Consider the following 17,106-nt stretch of genomic DNA (forward strand, 5'->3'; position numbering starts at 1 on the left):
TCCTGAGAGATACCCTATAAAGCATTAAGGACAAGAAATAGATCTACCCAAGTGCAGCTGAGATGTATTCTGACACACTTTGGATGACAGGAGCACTCAATTCTTTCATGGCATCCTCCAAAACATCGTCCAGGACATAAGCCACATCCTGCATAAAACAAAAGATATTGTTTCAAAAGTCTGTTTAGGTGTATAAGCACATAGTCAAAATGAATATTTATTGGTTCCAAGCGAATGGACCTGCACACGGATGCAGTAATGTCGGTAATTGGTGGTTGCGAAAGGCCCAAGAAATCTCAGGTTTGTGTGAATGTGGTTTTAAATAAATGTTTGGAGCCATCAAATTTCTTTTGAAAGTAGGGTTGCCTAAACAAGACCACATTTTTCTGACATCCTAATCCGCCATGTTACAAATGTGAAATTATCCACCAGTATATGATGGTATTTTTTAGTACCTCTTCACTGAATTTTGGCTTGGGAGGAGATGGTGGTGGCTCAGGGGGCAGGATGGGCTGAAACACAACTTGAGCAGGCACAGAACTGGACTCCTTGGCATCGGGCATTGGAAGTACAGCAGGACGTTTCGTTTCTTCAAGAGCAGGTTTTTCTGTTAATATACAAGCAAGTTAATGAAGATCGAAACTAAAATCAGGAGTCACGAAAAATCTAGATCTAATAACATACAAATAATTGGATTTTTTATGTGCCATAAAGTCCCTTTCTAGAGGAGACTGCACCAATAGGCACTACCACTAGGAGGTCAACACTAGGTAGAAAAAAAGATTTGGCCTTTGCCTGGAGGGCTATACCCCCTCCTCAGGCACAAGGCAGCCAAAAGCAATAAGAAATGAAAGAATAAAAAAAAAAAAAAATCTAGCAACCAGGAACCAGAACTCAGGAAAGAGAACAATGCCCATAGGCAAATAGAACGGACAATGGAAAAGTGGAAAAAAAAAATAGTGTGGGATCTGTGTCCTGCAATGTAAGTAACAAGAAAAAGATTTTACATTCATTTACAAAAAACGGATTTTTGTGTACTCACCGTAAAATCGTTTTCTCTTAGCCATCATTGGGGGACACAGGACCATGGGTGTTATGCTGCCTATCTATAGGAGGACACTAAGTAGATGCAAAAGCATAGCTCCTCCTCTGCAGTATACACCCCCTGGCCGGGCCAGGCAAGCTCAGTTTTAGTACACAAGCAGTAGGAGAAAAAGCCAGTAAAAACTTACCTCAACAGAGGAACATGAGAAAAAAAAGAGTCATAAGCAAATAAGGTACTGAGAGAACCAAGGCCCAACAGGGCAGGTGCTGTGTCCCCCAATGATGGCTAAGAGAAAACGATTTTACGGTGAGTACACAAAAATCCGTTTTTCTCTGACGCCTCATTGGGGGGACACAGGACCATGGGACGTCCTAAAGCAGTCCATGGGTGGGAAAAATAAAAATAAGGCAACGCAACCCAAGGACTAGGAACCAGTCCCAGACAGCCTGCAGCACCTACTGAGAGAAGGTGCTCTACTGCCGTTTGCAGAATTGTCCTACCCAGATTTCCCTCAGCTGAAACCTGGGCATGGACTCTGTAATGCTTTGAAAACGTATGCAGGCTAGACCAGGTCGCAGCCTTACACACCTGTTCCACTGAAGCCTGATGCCGAATGGCTCACGAAGCGCCAACTGCTCGCGTGGAATGAGCCCGTAGCCCACTAGGAATGGGCTTGAGTTGCAAGCGGTAGACTTCCTGGATCGCAGAGCGAATCCAGCAAGCCAGAGTCGCCTTTGAAGATGCCTGTCCCTTTTTAGGCCCCTCAGGAATGACGAACAAAGACTCCGTTTTCCTAAAAGGGGCTATGGATATGTAATATCTGAGAGGTCTAACGAATGCAAAGACCTTTCCACCCTATGAACTGGGTGTGGACAAAAGGAAGGCAGAACAATGTCCTCGTTCAAATGAAACGGGGTAGGAACCTTTGGAAGAAAATCCGGAAGGGGGTGCAGAACCACCTTGTCCTGGTGAAAAATCAGAAAAGGCTCGCGGCAAGAGAGTGCTGCTAGCTCCAAAACCCGTCTGATGGACGTAATTGCCACCAGGGACGTTACCTTCCAGGACAGAAAAGCAAGGGAGGATTCCTTAAGAGTTTCAAAGGGGGACCTCTGGAGACCGTCCAGAACAAGATTGAGGTCCCATGGTTCCAGCGGCCATTTGTACGGGGGAACTAGATGGGAAACGCCCTGGAGGAAGGTCTTGACCTGCGTTTTTTGAGCCAGGCGACATTGGTAGAAGATTGAGAGCGCTGAAACCTGCCCTTTAACGGAACTGAGAGCCAACCTGCAGAAAATCGAGAATTCTGGGGATGGCCAGAGGCAGAGGCTGGACGTTAGTTTCCCTGCACCATGAAAAGAAGATTTTCCACGTACGGTGGTAAATGCGGGATGAAACAGGCTTTCGGACGCTGATCATGGTGGAGATAACCGCGGGGGAGAATCCTGCTCTTGTTAATACCCAGGTCTCAATGGCCATGCCGTCAGCTTCAGGGCTCTGGAGTTCTGATGGGAAATGGGCCCTTGGGTCAGCAAGTCTGGGATGTCTGGAAGACGCCACGGTATGTCTACGAGCATTTGTACTAATTCGGCGTACCAGGCGCGCCTGGGCCAGTCCGGTGCTATCAGTATCACCGGGACTCCCTCTGCTTTGATTTTCCTGATTACAGGCGGCAGCAGAAGTAGGGGTGGAAGAATGTAAGGCAGGCGGAAGTGGAGCCAGGAGCAGACTAGAGCATCCACGCCGATGGACTGCGGATCGCATGACCTGGCTATGAACGCGGGTACCTTTGCGTTCAACCTTGAGGCCATTAGATCCACGTCTGGTGTACCCCAGCGAGTGCAGATGTGTAGGAACACTTCTGGGTGGAGAGAGCACACTCCGGCGGCCAAGCCTTGGCGACTTAGAAGTCTGCTGCCCAGTTCTCTACTCCCGGTATGTGTACCGCTGATATCACTGACCCTGTCGATTCGGCTCAGCTGAGGATCCTGTGAGCCTCGAGATAAGCTGCCTTGCTGCAGGTATACCCCTTGGCGATTGATGTAGGTTACAGCTGTCGCATTGTCCGATTGGACTCGAATCTGATGACCCGCTAGCAGAGGGTAGGATGCCCTGAGCGCGAGGAAGATCGCGCAGAGTTCCAGGATGTTTATGGGTAGGAAAGACTCCTGGGGCGTCCAATGTCCTTGAGCAGTGTGGCGCCGGTCTCTGCTCCCCAGCCTAGGAGGCTGGCGTCCATGGTCAGGACCAGCCAGTTCACTGGGAGAAAAGATCTCCCCTTCGATAGGGATGAGGACCGAAGCCACCAGCGGAGTGCGTACCTGACTGAAGGCGTCAGGTTAAGATGTCTGTCCAGGGAGAAGGGGCTCTTGTCCCAGGCCGCTAGAAGGGCTAGCTGCAGTGGGCGGAGGTGCAGTTGAGCAAAGGGTACTGCTTCCATAGCCGCCACCATCCTGCCGAGCACTTTCATGCTGAATCGAATGTAGCGAGACGGAGGACGTAGAAGGCAGCGTACCGCTCGTTGAAGAGCGATCGCCTTGTCCTGAGGGAGAAGGATCAAGCCCCGACGGGTGTCCAGGGACATGCCCAGGAAGGTGATGGATCGTGATGGGATCGGGGATGATTTGTCCAGATTCACTAGCCACCCTAAGCGGGATAGGGTGTCCACAGTGATCTGTACGCTGGTTGAGCAGTCGCGGAAGGAGGGGGCCTTGATGAGGAGGTCGTCCAAGTAGGGGGAGAACGACTACTCCCCTGGCGTGAAGGATGCTCATGGCGGCCGCCATGACTTTGGTGAAGACCCTTGGTGCGGTGGCAAGGCCGAAGGGTAGGGCTACGAATTGAAAGTGGGAGTCCTGAATTGCGAAGCGGAGGAACTTTTGGTGATCTGGGGCGATGGGTATGTGCAGGTACGCGTCCTTGATGTCTATAGAGGCGAGGAATTCCCCTTCGACCATGGATGCAATAATGGACCTTAGGGACTCCATTCTGAATCTCCGTACGTGCACATGTTTGTTTAGGTGTTTGAGGTCCAGGATGGGTCGAACTGACCCATCCTTTTTGGGGACCACAAAGAGGTTGGAATAAAAACCCCTGAACTTCTCGTCGTCTGGGACAGGTATTATCACTCCTGCTGTTTGGAGCGAGTGGATTGCTGAGAAAAAAGCTTTGCGTTGTTTTCGAGTCTTTGGGGGGTTTGAGAAAAAGAACCGCCTCGGGGGTCGGGTCCGAAATTCTATGTGGTAACCGGAAGACACAAGGTCTCGCACCCATTTGTCATCTGAGGCGGCAGCCCAGATGTGATGAAAGAGCCGCAGTCGACCTCCTACAATGAGTGTGTCTTCCGGGGCACCGAAGGAGTTATGAGGGGGGAAAACGTCGTGGCAGAGTCTCCCTAGTCCTGGACTGTTTTGGTCTAGGCTGCCATGACGAAGTGGGTTTCGGGGAGAACTGAGAAGGTCGGTCCCTGCGTAGTCCGCGTCTGGTGGCGGGGACAGCACGGGATGTCGACCAACCAAATGAGTTCCGAAAGGAGCGGAACGAGGACTGTGGACGTCTGGTGAAGGACATCCTGGACTTCAGCTGGGGGAGGGAGGTACTCTTTCCTCCCGTGGCGTCAGAAATGAGCTTGTCTAGCCGTTCGCTAAACAATCGGTCTGGAAAAAAAGGGGAAGGCCCGTGAGAGACTTCTTGGAGGCAGAGTCCGCTCGCCATTGTCGGAGCCAGAGAGCTCTACGGATGGCTATGGTATTTATGGTATTTGAGGCGGCAAACGCTGCGCAGGTAGCAGCGTCCATGGAGGCCTGCATGAGGTACTCCGCCGCAGCGGCAATTTGAGCTGTTACCTCTGTGAAGGTATGAGGGAACTGGGATTCCTCAAGCGAAGTGTTAAGGGATTCTGCCCAGACAGAGATCGCCTTTGCGACCCACACAGCGGCAAAGGAGGGCGAGAGGGAGGATCCCGCAGCCTCAAAAGCAGAGCGGGCGAGGTGCTCCACCTGTCTGTCGGGTCCTTGATGGAGGAACCATCAGGTAAAGACAGGAGCGTCTTTGTGGTAAGGCGGGAGACGGGGGGTCGACCGAGGGCGGATCGGCCCAGCCCTTAGGGGCAGGTGAGGCAAAAGGGTACCGGGACTCCATGAGTTTTCGGTTACCGAAGCGCCTGTCAGGCTTCTCCCTTTGCTTTGTGAGGATATCGTGAAACTCTGGGTGATCAGCGAAAACCTTTTGGGGTTTCCTTGCCTACTTAAGGGAGACCGCATGGTCAGTGGTAGTGGATGGGGGATCCTCCACATGCAGAGTTTGGTTGATTGCTGCTATTAGGGAGTCTATTGCAGTTTGATCATCTGGGGAAGCTGAAACCAAGGAATCCTCTTGGTATAAACAGCATTCTCCCTCCTCCAGCTCTTCAGAAGCCGTGGAGCGTGTGGGAGAGCCTGCCCTGTGTGCTCCCGAGGGAGACCCTGCTGGAGACACCCGGCCGTGTGCTCTTTTCCTGATCCCTGCAACCGGTGAAGCATGTGCCGGGATTACCTCAGAAGGATCCTCCATAGGGGTATCCTCAGGCTGCGTTCCGTCCAGGGACCCAGAAGGGAGTGGAGGATGACATTGCATAGCCAGCACCAGGTTCTGTGACAGTCTTTCCATGGATTGGGACAGAAACTGTGCCCATTCCGGTGGGCTGGGAGCCCAAGGCTCTGGGCTGACTGTTGCGGTGGTGGTGGCAGGGGGGTCTTGGGGGGCTATAGGGGCACAGGACTCACAGAGAGAAGAGGTGTGTTTACGTGGTAGCTCAGCGTGGCAGGCAGTGCAGGCTGAATAATAGACTATGTGGGCCTTAGCACTCTTAGTGCCCTTAGAATTCTGCATGTTCCTAATAGGAGTATGCCAGGAGGGGAGTAATGCTCAGCAGAGCTACAAGTGAAGCAAGCACCTCACCAGAATCAGCCGATGGCCCTGTCCTCAGGAAGGATTAAGCTCTATGGAGATCTTCGCACGCTTTCCTGGGGGGTGCGGGGCTTATCGCAGCCGCGGGGGGGGGCTTAGCGCTAAAAGAGCGCGAAGATGAAGTCAGTGTGCCCCCCTCTGCTGTGGGTAGTAAAAAAACGGCGGGAAGGGAGCTTCTGATAGTTTTCCTCCCTCTCCCTCCAGTCAGCACACAGCTTGTCACTGGTGGTTATCAGCCGCCTTTTCTGCTGAAGCAAATAAACAGCGTGAGTCCCTGAGCCCTGGGCCCTCCCCCTACCACCGGGAAATTATCTGCAGGACTTTCTGCAAACAGGAGTGACTTCCCCCCCTCCTCCAGCCAGCAAGCTAGAGAAAAGTTAACACTGTGTGTGCAGGATCCTTGGGGCTCTCCTCCTTGCACTCAGTAAGGGACTTTCTCATAATAAATACTGTAAATGTCCTGGGAGCCTTCCCTGCAGAGTCTTTTCTCCCTTTTTCTAGGAAACCAGTCAGGGGGGATCTCACCTTAAAACACTGCTTCAGTCCAGGCAGTGAAAATAGCAGAGTCAGCTTGCTGTGCCTGGTCACACCGGTGCCATATTCAACTCAGAGCCTGCAAAGATGGGGCTGAGGAATTGGTGCCATATCCAACTCAGAGCCTGCAAAGAGGGGCTGAGGAATTGGGCTATAGGGGCACAGGCCTCTACCCTGGGCTTTGGAAAATCGGTGTCTGTGGAACCCGTCGTCCAGCCCAGGATCCAGCGTCGCAGGAGGGGGTACGTGGAGGCGACACTCCACGTTCCCGCCCGTTGATGGTAGTGGGAGATCGGTGCCAAAAGGAAACCGTCGCCCTCAAAAAATAACAAAACTTGAAAGGAAGTGCCTCCTACAGACACTAAGCTAAAACTGAGCTTGCCTGGCCCTGCCAGGGGGTGTATACTGCAGAGGAGGAGCTATGCTTTTGCATCTACTTAGTGTCCTCCTATGGATAGGCAGCATAACACCCAAGGTCCTGTGTCCCCCAACGAGGCGTCAGAGAAAACTGGATTTTCTCGCTAATGGCACTGGAGGATACCGCACCATGGGGCATCATAAATCAAATGTCCCAGAAAGCGAGTAATACCAAAAAACTTGACCGTGCAGATCACCAAGGGCATGGTGGCTCTCAACACTTGGTGATCACTAGCACTTAAGCAATAGAATAAACAAGTGTGAGAGCTAAAAAAAAAATAAAAATAAAAGGGAGCTCCCAGTTCCGGGAGACTGAGAGGTGTGATGGGAGAACAATGCTCCACAAACGGAGAGACTGTTTTTGGAGGTTAGCCCCTATCAATGATAAAAAAGACTAGCCTTGAAGCAAAGTTGGGTAAAATCAACAATGGAGATCTCTGGAAAGAAGGGAATTTTGTTTACTTACCGTAAATTCCTTTTCTTCTAGCTCCAATTGGGAGACCCAGACAATTGGGTGTATAGCTACTGCCTCCGGAGGCCACACAAAGCATTACACTTAAAAGTGTAAGGCCCCTTCCCTTCTGCCTATACACCCCCCGTGGGATCACGGGTTCCTCAGTTTTAGTGCCAAAGCAAGAAGGAGGAAAGCCAATAACTGGTTTAAGAACAAATTCAATCCGAAGGAACATCGGAGAACCGAAACCATTTAACATGAACAACATGTGTACCCGAACAAACAAAAATCCCTAAGCAAACAGGGCGGGTGCTGGGTCTCCCAATTGGAGCTAGAAGAAAAGGAATTTACGGTAAGTAAACAAAATTCCCTTCTTCTTTGTCGCTCCTAATTGGGAGACCCAGACAATTGGGACGTCCAAAAGCAGTCCCTGGGTGGGTATAATAACCCCTCGTGATAGGACCGTAAAAACAGCCCTACCCTACAGGTGGGCCGTCGCCGCCTGAAGGACTTGTCTACCTAGGCTGGCGTCCGCCGAAGCGTAGGTCTGCACTTGATAGTGTTTGGTAAAAGTGTGCAGACTCGACCAGGTAGCCGCCTGGCACACCTGCTGAGCCGTAGCCTGGTGTCGTAATGCCCAGGACGCACCCACGGCTCTGGTAGAATGGGCCTTCAGCCCTGAGAGAACCGGAAGCCCAGCAGAACGGTAGGCTTCAAGAATTGGTTCCTTGATCCACCGAGCTAGGGTGGATTTGGAAGCTTGCGACCCTTTGCATTGACCAGCGACAAGGACAAAGAGTGCATCCGAGCGGCGCAGGGGCGCCGTGCGGGAAATGTAGATCCTGAGCGCTCTCACGAGATCCAACAAATGCAAATCCTTTTCACATTGATGAACTGGATGAGGGCACAAGGAAGGCAAGGAGATATCCTGATTAAGATGAAACGGGGATAGCACCTTAGGGAGAAACTCCGTAATAGGGCGCAAAACCACCTTGTCCTGGTGAATCACCAGGAAGGGAGATTTGCATGACAGCGCTGCTAGCTCGGACACTCTCCGGAGAGACGTGACCGCTACTAGAAAGGCCACTTTCTGTGAAAGGCGAGAAAGGGAAACATCCCCCATAGGCTCGAAAGGCGGCTTCTGAAGAACAATTAGAACCCTGTTCCGATCCCAGGGCTCTAACGGCCGCTTGTAAGGAGGGACGATATGACAGACCCCTTGCAGGAACGTGCGTACCTGAGGAAGTCGTGCTAGGCGCTTCTGAAAAAATACAGATAGCGCTGAGACTTGCCCCTTGAGGGAGCTGAGCGACAAACCTTTTTCCAACCCGGATTGCAGGAAGGAAAGAAAAGTAGGCAAACTAAATAGCCAGGGAGAGACTCCCTGAGCAGAGCACCAAGACAAGAATATTTTCCACGTCCTGTGGTATATCTTGGCGGAGGTAGGTTCTCTGGCCTGTCTCATGGTGGCAATGACCTCTTGAGACAATCCTGAACCCGCTAGGATCCAGGACTCAATGGCCACACAGTCAGGTTCAGGGCCGCAGAATTCTGATGGAAAAACGTCCCTTGAGATAGCAAGTCTGGTCGGTCTGGTAGTGCCCACGGTTGGCCTACCGCGAGGTGCCACAGATCCGGGTACCACGACCTCCTTGGCCAGTCTGGAGCGACGAGGATGGCGCGGCGGCAGTCGGACCTGATCTTGCGCAGCACTCTGGGCAACAGAGCCAGAGGTGGAAACACATAAGGAAGCCGGAACTGCGACCAATCTTGAACTAAGGCGTCTGCCACCAGAGCTCGGTGATCGTGAGACCGTGCCATGAAAACTGGGACCTTGTTGTTGTGCCGGGACGCCATTAGGTCGACGTCCGGCATCCCCCAGCGGCGACAGATCTCTTGAAACACGTCCGGGTGAAGAGACCATTCCCCTGCGTCCATACCCTGGCGACTGAGGAAGTCTGCTTCCCAGTTGTCCACGCCTGGGATGTGAACTGCGGATATGGTGGAGGCCGTGGCTTCCACCCACGTCAGAATCCGCCGGACTTCCTGGAAGGCTTGCCGACTGCGAGTTCCTCCTTGGTGGTTGATGTATGCCACCGCTGTGGAATTGTCCGACTGAATACGGATCTGCTTGCCTTCCAGCCACTGCTGGAAGGCTGGTAGGGCAAGATACACTGCTCTGATCTCCAGAACGTTGATCTGAAGAGTGGACTCTTGCTGAGTCCACGTACCTTGTGCCCTGTGGTGGAGAAAGACTGCTCCCCACCCTGACAGACTCGCATCTGTTGTCACTACCGCCCCGGATGGAGGTAGGAAGGATTTCCCTTTCGACAATGAGGTGGGAAGCAGCCACCATCGAAGAGAATCCTTGGCCGCCTGAGAGAGAGAGACGTTGCTGTCGAGGGACTTCGGCCTCCCGTCCCATTGGCGGAGAATGTCCCATTGTAGTGGACGCAGATGAAACTGCGCGAAAGGGACTGCCTCTATTGCTGCCACCATCTTCCCTAGGAAGTGCATGAGGCGTCTCAAGGGGTGTGACTGACCTTGAAGGAGAGATTGCACCCCTGTCCGCAATGAACGCTATTTGACAAGCGGAAGCTTCACTACCGCTGAGAGAGTATGAAACTCCATGCCAAGATATGTTATCGACTGGGTCGGGGTTAGATTCGACTTGGAAAAGTTGATGATCCACCCGAAACCCTGGAGGGTCTCCAGCGCCACGTTCAGGCTGTGTTGGCATGCCTCTTGAGAAGGCGCCTTGACCAGCAGATCGTCTAAGTAAGGAATCACGGAGTGTCCCTGAGAGTGTAGGACTGCAACTACAGCTGCCATGACTTTGGTGAAGACCCGTGGGGCTGTCGCCAGACCAAAAGGCAGGGCTACGAACTGAAGGTGTTCGTCTCCTATAACAAAGCGTAGAAAACGCTGATGCTCTGGAGCAATCGGTACGTGGAGATAAGCATCCTTGATGTCTATCGATGCTAGGAAATCTCCTTGAGACATTGCGGCGATGACGGATCGGAGGGATTCCATCCGGAACCGTCTGGTTCTCACGTGGTTGTTGAGAAGTTTTAGGTCCAGAACGGGACGGAAAGACCCGTCCTTTTTTGGTACCACAAACAAATTGGAGGAAAAACCGTGACCTTGCTCTTGAAGAGGAACAGGGATCACCACTCCTTCCGCCTTTAGAGTGCATACCGCCTGCAGGAGAGCATCGGCTCGGTCGGGAGGCGGAGACGTTCTGAAGAATCGAGTTGGAGGACGAGAACTGAACTCTATCCTGTACCCGTGAGACAGAATGTCTCGCACCCAACGTTCTTGGACCTGTGGCAGCCAAATGTCGCCAAAGCGGGAGAGCCTGCCACCGACCGAGGATGCGGAGGGAGGAGGCCGGAAGTCATGAGGAAGCCGCCTTGGTAGCGGGTCTTCCGGCTGTCTTTTTTGGGCGTGACTGAGCCCGCCAAGAATCTGAACTCCTCTGATCCTTTTGAGTCCTTTTGGACGAGGAGAATTGGGACCTGCCCGAACCTCGAAAGGACCGAAACCCCGACTGTCCCCTCCTCTGTTGGGGTTTGTTTTGTCTGGGCTGAGGTAAGGATGAATCCTTACCCTTGGACTGTTTAATGATTTCATCCAAGCGCTCACCAAACAGCCGGTCACCCGAAAATGGCAAACTGGTTAAACATTTTTTGGAAGCAGAATCTGCTTTCCATTCCCTTAACCACAAGGCTCTGCGTAAAACCACGGAGTAGGCAGATGCCACTGCCGTACGGCTCGTAGAGTCCAGGACAGCATTAATCGCGTAAGACGCAAATGCAGACATTTGAGAGGTTAAGGATGCCACCTGCGGAACAGATGTACGTGTGACCGTGTCAATCTGTGCAAGACCAGCTGAAATAGCTTGGAGTGCCCATACGGCTGCGAATGCAGGAGCAAACGACGCGCCGATAGCCTCATAGATGGATTTCAACCAGAGCTCCATCTGTCTGTCAGTGGCATCTTTAAGTGCAGCCCCATCTTCCACTGCAACTATGGATCTAGCCGCAAGCCTGGAGATAGGGGGATCCACCTTGGGACACTGGGTCCAGCTCTTGACCACGTCAGGAGGAAAGGGATAACGTGTATCCTTAAGCCGTTTGGAGAGACGCTTATCTGGATAAGCGTGGTGTTTCTGGACTGACTCTCTAAAGTCAGAATGGTCCAGAAAAGTACTTAATTTACGCTTGGGAAATCTGAAATGGAATTTCTCCTGCTGTGAAGCTGACTCCTCCACTTGAGGAGCTGGGGGAGAAATATCCAACATTTTATTGATTGACGCGATAAGATTGTTCACTATGGCGTCACCATCAGGAGTATCTAGATTGAGAGCGGTCTCAGGATCAGAATCCTGATCAGCTATTTCCGGCTCATCACACAGAGAATCCTCCTGCTGAGAGCCTGACCAGTGAGATGATGTAGAGGGCCGCTCATAGCGAGCTCTCTTAGGCTGTCTGGGACTGTCGTCCGTGTCAGAGCCATCACCCTGGGATGCGTGGGACACCCCCGAAGCTGTTCCAACTGAGGGGGACCCGGGAGCAATGAATCAACAGTGCCCATGGTCTGAGTTACTGGTCTAGACTGCAAAGTTTCTAGAATCTGAGACATAGTCACAGATAATCTATCCGCAAAAATTGCCAACTCTGTCCCCGTCACCTGGACAGTATTCACAGGTGGATCTCTCTGGGACACCTCCAGCAGAGGCCCTGGCCGAGCAGGGAGCACAGCGACCGAACACTGCACACAATGGGGGTCAGTGGAACCTGCCGGGAGACCTCACAAGCGGTGCAAGCAGCATAAAAAGCCTGTTTTTTGCGGACGACATGCTGTATTCTCCTCCAGGAGGGTATATAGCCAAGAATCACCAGCGACCGTTTAGTGCAATGTATAGCATGCATGCATAAAAATACAAATGAACACTTTCACTAGTGGGGTCAGCAACGGAGGGTGCCGCTTACCGCCCGCTAAAAGCGGGTGTGAAGTCGCCAGAATCCCGTGCCTGGGTGTCCCAGAACTTGTCTCCCCTTTCCAGCTCAGCCTGCACATCAGGAATGGCTGCCGGCGTTCTGTGAAGAGGGGCGGACCGTGGGCGTGCCTCAGACAAAGTGCGGGAAGCTGGCTTCCCACTGTGCTCAATGTGAGGGCTGGAGTATGTAAAGCAGATTCCAGCCCTCGGCGCTGACTTTCTGTATAGCGTCCCGCCCTTCCCCTGACTGGCAGGCCTGGGGGCGGGAACGAAACGGAACTAGGCCGCAAAAGCCGGGGACTCTAGTAAAAAACGCGGCCGACAAATCTGCACGGCCAGCGCGGATGTCCCCGGCGCACCACAAGTCCCAGCCGCGTCGCAGTAAAAACTGTCAGCAGGGGCCGGCGCGGCAGTTCCCCACACACTAACTCCCTTAGCAAGCTGTGGAAGTGTGGCACAAGCGCAGCAGCGCTATTGTCCCCGGCGCACTAACACACCCAGCAATGCTGCAGTGTGTGCGCGGTCTGTACGGGGACACAGAGTACCTTGGCGTAGCAGGGCCCTGTCCCTGACGAAACTCCGCTCCATATCCAGCAGATTCCCCAGGGGCTGTGGACGGAGCACGGTCTCTGTGCCTGGAGACCGGTAAATCCCACTTCACCCAGAGCCCAAAGGGGGATGGGGAAGGATGCAGCATGTGGGCTCCAGCCTCTGTACCCGCAATGGGTACCTCAACCTTAACAAACACCGCCGACACAAAGTGGGGTGAGAAGGGAGCATGCTGGGGGCCCAAGTATGGGCTCTCTTTTCTTCCAACCGACATAGTCAGCAGCTGCTGCTGACTAAAAACAGTGGAGCTATGCGTGGATGTCTGACCTCCTTCGCACAAAGCTTGAAAACTGAGGAACCCGTGATCCCACGGGGGGTGTATAGGCAGAAGGGGAGGGGCCTTACACTTTTAAGTGTAATGCTTTGTGTGGCCTCCGGAGGCAGTAGCTATACACCCAATTGTCTGGGTCTCCCAATTAGGAGCGACAAAGAAATAGGACAAGTCTAACATCCAGATTAATTCACAAAGGTGGATTGATGGGAGCAAAGATCATGAGGGTTCACCAAGAGAAGAGAAAAGTCTCCTAGTCATTCTCTGAAAAGAGAGGAGTATTGCCAAGAGCTAAGTTAGAGTTTGCATTAGAGGTGGTAATTTGAAAAAAGCAGTTCCCATAAAAGAGACACGATGTAGAGTCTCACCTACTGGCTTAAATGAGATGGCGAGCTTCAAGCCCCATTTATAAATATGCAAAAAAATTGTAATCCTTTTTAATCTACTTTTTAATTTATATAATTTAATCCTGTGTGCACCACAATATGTTTATTTTTGCAACATAGTAGTCTAAGGGTATGTGCGCACGTTGCTTTTTACCTGCTTTTTACCTGCTTTTTTGCTGCTTTTTCTTCTGCGCTGTTTAATGCCAAAATGGATGTGTTCTTCTATTCAAGCAAAGTCTATGGGATTTTGGGTTTCTTGTTCACACTATGTTGTTCAAAATGCTGCCTTTTTGAGGCAGAACTTTGGTCAAAAACTCAGCTTTTCAAAGAAGCAACATGTCAATTGTTTTTGCCATTTGGGTTTTGCACTGCAAAGCTGAGTTTTTGACCAAAGTTCTGCCACAAAAAGGCAGCATTTTGAACAACATAGTGTGAACAAGAAACCCAAATTCCCATAGACTTTGCTTGAATAGAAGAACACATCCATTTTGGCATTAAACAGCGCAGAAGAAAAAGCAGCAAAAAAGCAGGTAAAAAGCAGGTAAAAAGCAACGTGCGCACATACCCTAATTTTTGTTCCATCTAATTCTAGCTCCTATGATTTGCATGAAGCAGCACTTTAAAATCTTCATTTGCTGATATACCTGATCATCAGTATGGCTGAATATTTTATCCATTATTACATCTAAAGGCCCCGTTACATGCAACGACATCGTTAACGAGATGTTGTTGGGGGTCACGGAATTCGTGACGCAAATCTGGCCTCGTTAGCGACGTTGTTGCGTGTGACACGTATAAGCGACCACCAACGATGCAAAATACTAACCAAATAGTTGATTGTTGACACGTCGTCCATTTCCCAAATATCGTTGCTGGGCGCAGGTTGTTCGTCATACCTGAGGCAGCACACATCGCTACACGTGACACCCCGGGAACAACGAACAACAGCGTTCCTGCGTCCTCCGGCAAAGAGGTGGGCGTGACTTTCATGCGGCTGCTCTCCGCCCCTTCGATTGAACGCCTGCCGTGTGACGTCGCTGTGACGCCGCATGAACCGCCCCCTTAGAAAAGAGGCTGTTCGCCGGCCACAGTGACGTCACTAGGAAGGTAAGTATGTATGATGGGTACTAGCGATTTTGTACGCCACGGGCAGAGATTTGCCAGTGACGCACAAACGACGGGGGCGGGTGCTTTCAAGAGCGACATCGCTAGTGAGCTCGCTGCATGTAAAGCCCCCTTAAGGCATTGAGATCTAATACAAGAAAAGAAGATGAGGGAAAAGAACCCACTGATTTACTACATCATAATGTCTTTTATACTCTAGCGAGTGATGTATTTATATATTTCCTTGCGTCTTCATTATATCTATACATTCTATTTACTATTGTGATTTTTACTGTTTCCCTACAGTCATTTGGATATGCTGTATATATTTTGGACAGGTGGTGCCACATATTGGGCATGCGCTGTAGTGCCGTAATTGAAAAGTGCCCCTAAGCTCGTCTTGGCTGGATACATGTGACCGTGTGGTCATATGAGTGGAGAGACACACATGCTTCTTCGTTGCCCAGGTCCCGGATGATGCCGGGATGTGGGTCTTCCATCATGCCGTGTCATCATAACGATGTTGTGCCCACACACCACCTGACCTATCGCGACTGACACGCCGCATTTTATGCTAACATGCCCCTTTCGGCCATCTTTTTCTAATACATCTCTAGTTGCTCTATACTCAATAGAACCTGCATTGTGTACCATGTGTAATGCTCATATGCCACTTAGTAATTATTTTAATGGAGATTATATATATATATTTATTTATTATATGGGACACTTACTCTATATACTTCTCTCCTGATGAAACTAGTATAGCGGTGAACCGCACATTGGGTTCATCTGTGCCTATCTGCATGTCACAAGGTATTTATAGGAGGCTGTACATATGGATCCTTACAACACATCATAAAATACTAACCATGTATACTCTATGCGGTATTTTTTTGACAAAAATCCTATACCTATTAAGCAGAGCCGTCATTCCATGTCTTATTCTCTGTGCATGTTGTTTTCCTAACACACTAATTGTTATTGCAGCTCTTTTACAATCATATGCGCACTGATCATTCTCCGCTAATTCATATATTAAGGACATTGGCAGATAGACCTTTGTTTACCGTGTCATTGTTGCTGCACCTATTTAGGGTACTGTGCTCCTCCTCACCTATTGATAGTATGACAATCATGATCTGTACTTAACTATATAGTTCCTATTTTTCTAATCTAATTAGCAACTACAGAAAAAATAAAATCTACTGTGGTTCTCGGTTATATCGATAAGTTTGCACATTTGTGGTTTTGAGAGAATAGTAATTTAAATATTTCAGTAATTAGTTTTTATTTTAGGTTTTTAACTTGGTTATAAGGAGAAAAAAAAAAAGAAAACACTTTCCCGGTGGCATCCTTTTTACTTACCTGCTGGTATTGCAGGTTCATAACTGCTGATACTTCCAGTATATTTATTCTGGGCATCAAAGCTGCAAACCGGCATATGCAAAAAAAACTGTGGGAGTGGAGCTCCATTTACAATTTCCCCTATAGACATTTGTCGCTTAGAACTGATATGGGAGCTCCTCTTTGGCTGCAAAGGAACCAAAGGCTCAACAAATGCAGCACGATTCAGCTCTACAAAACTTTCAAGAAAAAAAGAAAACAAACATTAATTATCAAAGACAATTAAGACTGTATATTCCAGAGATTTCCAATCCTAAGACACACTTACCCTTCACTAACACTTAAGCCATAGGATGCAAGAAAATCTATAGCTTCCTCAGTATCATGGAAAGAGAGGAGACGAACTATGTTTTCTAGAGGAAATAGTGTGGGTCTCTGATAACTGGCTGTGTACGCTACATTCAAGGCACGCAATGCATCTCTTCGTATCTGGGAGAGACACAGATAAAGCATTAAATTGCACCCAGAAACAAATTAAAAAAGTTTAAGCTTTGACCAGAGTAATCTATTACCTGAGGGAAATAACAATGTAATATGCAGCTGTTAAGGTAAGATGCAGAACGGACAAGCTTGAAGAATCGGACAAAGTTAGTGCTATTTAGTGCAGCGAACACTTGGACGGCATACTTCACTTCTTCTGCGTTGCGAACAGACTCTGGAAACTGTTGCACTTCTCTGAAGAAAAAAGAAAAAATGTATTCAATTTAGGCAATTTCAAAAGGAAGATTTTTGTGTACTCACCGTAAAATATTTTTCTCTGAGCCTTCATTTGGGAACACAGGACCATGGGTGTATGCTGCTGTTGCCAGGAGGTTGACACTATGCAAACTATTAAGAAAAAAAGTTAGCTCCTCCTCTGCATTGTACACCCTGTGACTGACCAGGAACCAAGCCAGTTTAGTGCACAAGCAGTAGAAGCTGTAGCTATAGTTA

At 50.1% G+C, this 17,106-nt stretch overlaps 1 protein-coding gene across 1 annotated transcript in view; it reads right to left on the bottom strand.

The window, feature by feature from the left end:
* MCM3AP (minichromosome maintenance complex component 3 associated protein) overlaps positions 1–17,106 on the bottom strand; it is a 121,884-nt gene that overhangs the window by 54,218 nt on the left and 50,560 nt on the right. Inside the window, exons 10-14 of the mRNA XM_075317431.1 lie at positions 16,686–16,848; positions 16,442–16,602; positions 16,135–16,352; positions 456–607; positions 48–148 (exon numbers count right to left, since the gene is read on the bottom strand). Of these exons, the coding sequence (XP_075173546.1) occupies positions 48–148; positions 456–607; positions 16,135–16,352; positions 16,442–16,602; positions 16,686–16,848 (795 nt within the window). The remainder of the gene's footprint in view (positions 1–47; positions 149–455; positions 608–16,134; positions 16,353–16,441; positions 16,603–16,685; positions 16,849–17,106) is intronic.

The sequence above is a fragment of the Anomaloglossus baeobatrachus genome, chromosome 7 (genome assembly GCF_048569485.1).
Source record: "Anomaloglossus baeobatrachus isolate aAnoBae1 chromosome 7, aAnoBae1.hap1, whole genome shotgun sequence".
In the NCBI taxonomy this organism is placed as follows: Eukaryota; Metazoa; Chordata; class Amphibia; order Anura; family Aromobatidae; genus Anomaloglossus; species Anomaloglossus baeobatrachus.